A 4057-nucleotide genomic window follows, 5' to 3' on the forward strand; every position below is an offset into this window, starting at 1 on the left:
ACACAGAGCCCACTCACACCTGGATGGGGGAAAAGGCACGGTCAGGATCCTGTTTCTTGACTTTTCCAGTGCCTTTAATACCATCCGGCCCTGTATGCTTCAGGAAAAACTGAACAGGATGGAGGTGGACCCCTGCCTGGTCGCTTGGATCTCCGACTACCTCACCGACAGACCACAGTACGTCAGGCTGAAGGACATCACGTCTGACACAGTGGTCAGCAGCACAGGAGCACCACAGGGAACTGTGCTGTCCCCTCTTCTCTTCACCCTGTACACCTCTGACTTCTGCTACAACTCTGAATTATGCCACATTCAGAAGTTTGCAGACGACACAGCCATCATGGGGTGTATCTGGGATGATCAGGAAGAGGAGTACAGAAGTCTGGTGAGGAACTTTGTCGCATGGAGTCACACAAACCACCTGCAACTCAACACCTCAAAGACTAAGGAACTGGTTGTGGACTTCGGGAGGTCTAGAGCAGGTCCACTGCCGGTTCAGATAGAGGGGGAGGAGGTGCTGTGCTTTTTTGGAAATCGAATTTCCCAGAGGAACCCACCTGAGGGATTAATAAAGTTCTATCTTATCTTATCTTATCTTATCTTATCTTCAGTCATAATGTTATGCCACATTTTTTAAACTTAAGTCGACACAACATTATAGCCCTTACTGGAGTGAACTCAAAAATCCTTTGTTGCTTTGCTTTTTTAAGTTTATTCAAACTTTCTTCTACAGTGTTGTACAGTGTTGCTACAAAAGAATGGATCAGTGTTTAGGTTCGAGAGGTAGGCATTAAAGGTGTGAGATTACAAGGAAATAACTGGAGGCTTTGACAGTGTTTGTAACACTCACTATATTTTGCAATGCAGGAGCACAATAAACAACTTAGAGGACTACATTTACTGGGTAAAAATGAACGGTGATTCCAAACCAAATCAAATGTAAAAATTTTTTTAAATGCCACTACAAAGTAGGTATGGGTAGGATATATACAAATAAAAACGTAATAACACAAGTTCTTTAAGTCTGTTCTCTCAAGTTCAAATTCGCTTCTTTACACTCAACTCCGGTCCAGTCAATACTTAGTCTGGCAACTTAGAAGAGGCCAGCATTGCATTATTATCTTCTCCAAGATGCAGAGTATTCAGTATACCCAATGGTATTCGTCGTCAATGATGTGTAGGCTTCGTTTGCGTGGCCGGGGAGATGGAGGTCTGGGCTTCTCTGCTTAGGGTGCTCCCGGAACCTAGCCCCGGATAAGGGGAAGAAGATGGATGGACGGATGGATAAATAAAATTGAATTGAACTGAATTGACTTCAACATTTAATATGCTAACTGAGGTCTGCGTTTTTTTTTTAAATGTAACTCTTGGGTTTTTGGAAGTTCTTTTGCTAATAGTAAATAATTTATACTTTATTTTTAATCAAAGATAAAATAAAAGTTAAATGAAAAATGAACTGAGTAATGAAAAGTATTCTTTCTGGATTTTGTGTGCATAGACATGATCCAGCTTTGACCTAGGTAGATTAGTGTATGTGTAATGCTGCAAGAATATGAAAGATAAGACAAGAGAAATGGTATTAAGTGTCGCAATTGTTGAACATAGAACAATACTTCAAATGTGATTTTGCTCATAATGCTTAGTTGCTTAATCTAGGTAACCAGGTATAGATTTAACAGATATAACAAAAAAGAGAAATACGGTAATGACTCTAGGATAGGCCTCACACTGAGTCTGTGTGAAGACGGCCTTGGAAGGATGGGCGGGGTGATTGAGCGACACCAAGGAGCCACTAATCTAAAACAATGTATGACTTTTTAAATGTATGTATTTTAATAAAATAAATTGTATTGAGCATATTGTGATCAACAAACTCAGTTTCAAAGACAAGTAAAAGAAAGTATTGTTATATAACTAGATTAAAAGGAGATTATGTAAAAATTGATTTTCAAGTGAGAATGAACTGAGGATAGATCTAATTGAAGATAAATTGTATGAGCTTAATGAAACATGAAGTAAAATATAATATTATGTGACTGAATGTTCATATGTAACCGAATTTTCTATGTTAAGAAAAACATAGAAAAGAAGAAAATGTGATTAAGTTTTTTTAAAATGTAAACTTTGTTTTAAATTATGCATGCGGAAAAGTCAGATAGTCAGATTATAAGGTGTGGCTGGAAATCAGGTGATTAGATGTGATTGGATGTCATCATAGGTGAGGTGTCAACTCAGAGGATGTGACATCCAATTAGAAAGCAGGGAGAAAAGATGACCAGGTATAAAACTTTGTGCAGAAGAGATAAGTGGTTCTTCCCTTCATTTTCTGTAAAATGAGCATTTCAGACGATTGGACCTAATATGTTGACAGTTTGAAATGAAAGCCGTGCCCCAGAGGCAATCCCTGCCCAAACTGTGAACCTGCAAATTGGCTTTTTCTCTGCTCATTTTTTATAGAATCAAGAGGATTTGGATTTCTAAATAACAGAAAAGACAGAGATAAGTGTGATCCTCCACACAAGATCTACTCAGAGTACGTTGATTAGATACAGGCAGAATAAATGCCATTGCCAGAGTATACAGTTTACATTTCATTTCTGTGTAAAAGGCTCAAACAACTTCTCTGTAAAATATCTATGTAATATCTTTCAAACATGCCTTGCATCCTCAGAGTCACTAGCTGCAGCTATTGTAATTGGAAAAACATGGTTCTTGATCATAATGTCTGTGTTTAGACATTGTAACAATAACACAGCGCTGCCACTATGGTTTGCCAGAGATCTTCTTTGTGGAGTTTGAGTGTTCTCACTGGAACAGTGTGGACTTCTTCCGGGTATCCTCCCATAGGACATTCATGCTATGTAATTTAAAATTACCAGTTACTATGAACATTTAAGGCTGTCTATCTGTTTGTGTTAGCCCAGCAATAAACTGGTGATCTGTTCTGCTGTGAAAGCTGAGATAACAGACTGGATAACAACCTAAATTAACAATATATAACATTCAGTATACTTTATTTCACATATATATTTTATATGATACAAAAATACTGATCGTGTATTTTTATGAAAAATACAGAAATTGCAAGAAAGTTGAAAAATAACCTTTAATAAATTATATAATCAATATCTGACATAAGAATACTGCGACATAATTGATACAAAAACCCCTCAAATATTTTAAGAGAAATTACTTAGACAGTATCTTAGAAAAAGTGTCTTTCCTTCCAATGTTCATCTCAGATCAGTCTCCCATAAAAATATCTTTATATCAAAATCAGTGCATTTAATACCTTCAACTCATCAGTTTCCCATATCTTCATCCTAATCACTAAGGGTTCCCCACATTTTTTAGGGCCCACACACATAGCTGCCCCCACATCTAATAGGGATACTTATGACCAGCAGATCTGAGGAGAATGGGTGATAAATATTTTTTTTTTTTAAGTTTAATATAATCTTGTTAATGTCCCATAGCATGGAGGTTAGTCCAGCCTTCTCCAGTGGGATGGAACACAGCGACATACTTCATCGCTGAAGAAGAAACCTGGTTCACACCTTCGCCTTCCCACTTCACAGGAAGGCCTGACGCAACTGCAATGAAAAAAAAAAAAACAGGACAGGATTAGCTTCAAAACCACTAACATTCCAGTGTAGGTCAGGATATGTATTGTACAGTTTTAGTTAGCGGTTTACATACACTCATAGGCATATATCATGCCTATATATATATACTGTATATACACATATATACAACAGGACTCGCAAAATTGCTAGCCCGACGTCCCGGGGCTAGCGATTTTTCCAGTCAGGCTACCAAAATCTATCTCTGCCCTGCCCGTCGGGCTATTGTAGGAAGGAAAAATATATGTCAATGCTTTTGCATTCTTTCGGAAATGTAGCTGGGTAATTATGTCATTGGCATCTGTGAGCCACTGTCAATATGTGACATATTGAAATCGCGTTTGAATTTGCGCTTGTTTATTGCTTCCACTTTGCAATCGCACAAACTGTGTATAGAGAGCGACAGCACTGATTGGTGAGCGATGATAATTTGC

At 37.9% G+C, this 4057-nt stretch overlaps 1 protein-coding gene across 1 annotated transcript in view; it reads right to left on the minus strand.

The window, feature by feature from the left end:
• Positions 1-641: 641 nt before the first annotated feature.
• Positions 642-4057, minus strand: part of vegfc (vascular endothelial growth factor c) — a gene marked incomplete in the record, with an annotated part of 103580 nt that continues 100164 nt past the window's right edge. Inside the window, 1 exon segment of the mRNA XM_014329609.2 lies at positions 642-3593. Within this exon segment, the coding sequence (XP_014185095.1) occupies positions 3485-3593 (109 nt within the window).

This window comes from Haplochromis burtoni, unplaced genomic scaffold, assembly GCF_018398535.1.
Source record: "Haplochromis burtoni strain Fernald_Lab_line unplaced genomic scaffold, NCSU_Asbu1 Contig_579, whole genome shotgun sequence".
Lineage (NCBI taxonomy): Eukaryota > Metazoa > Chordata > Actinopteri > Cichliformes > Cichlidae > Haplochromis > Haplochromis burtoni.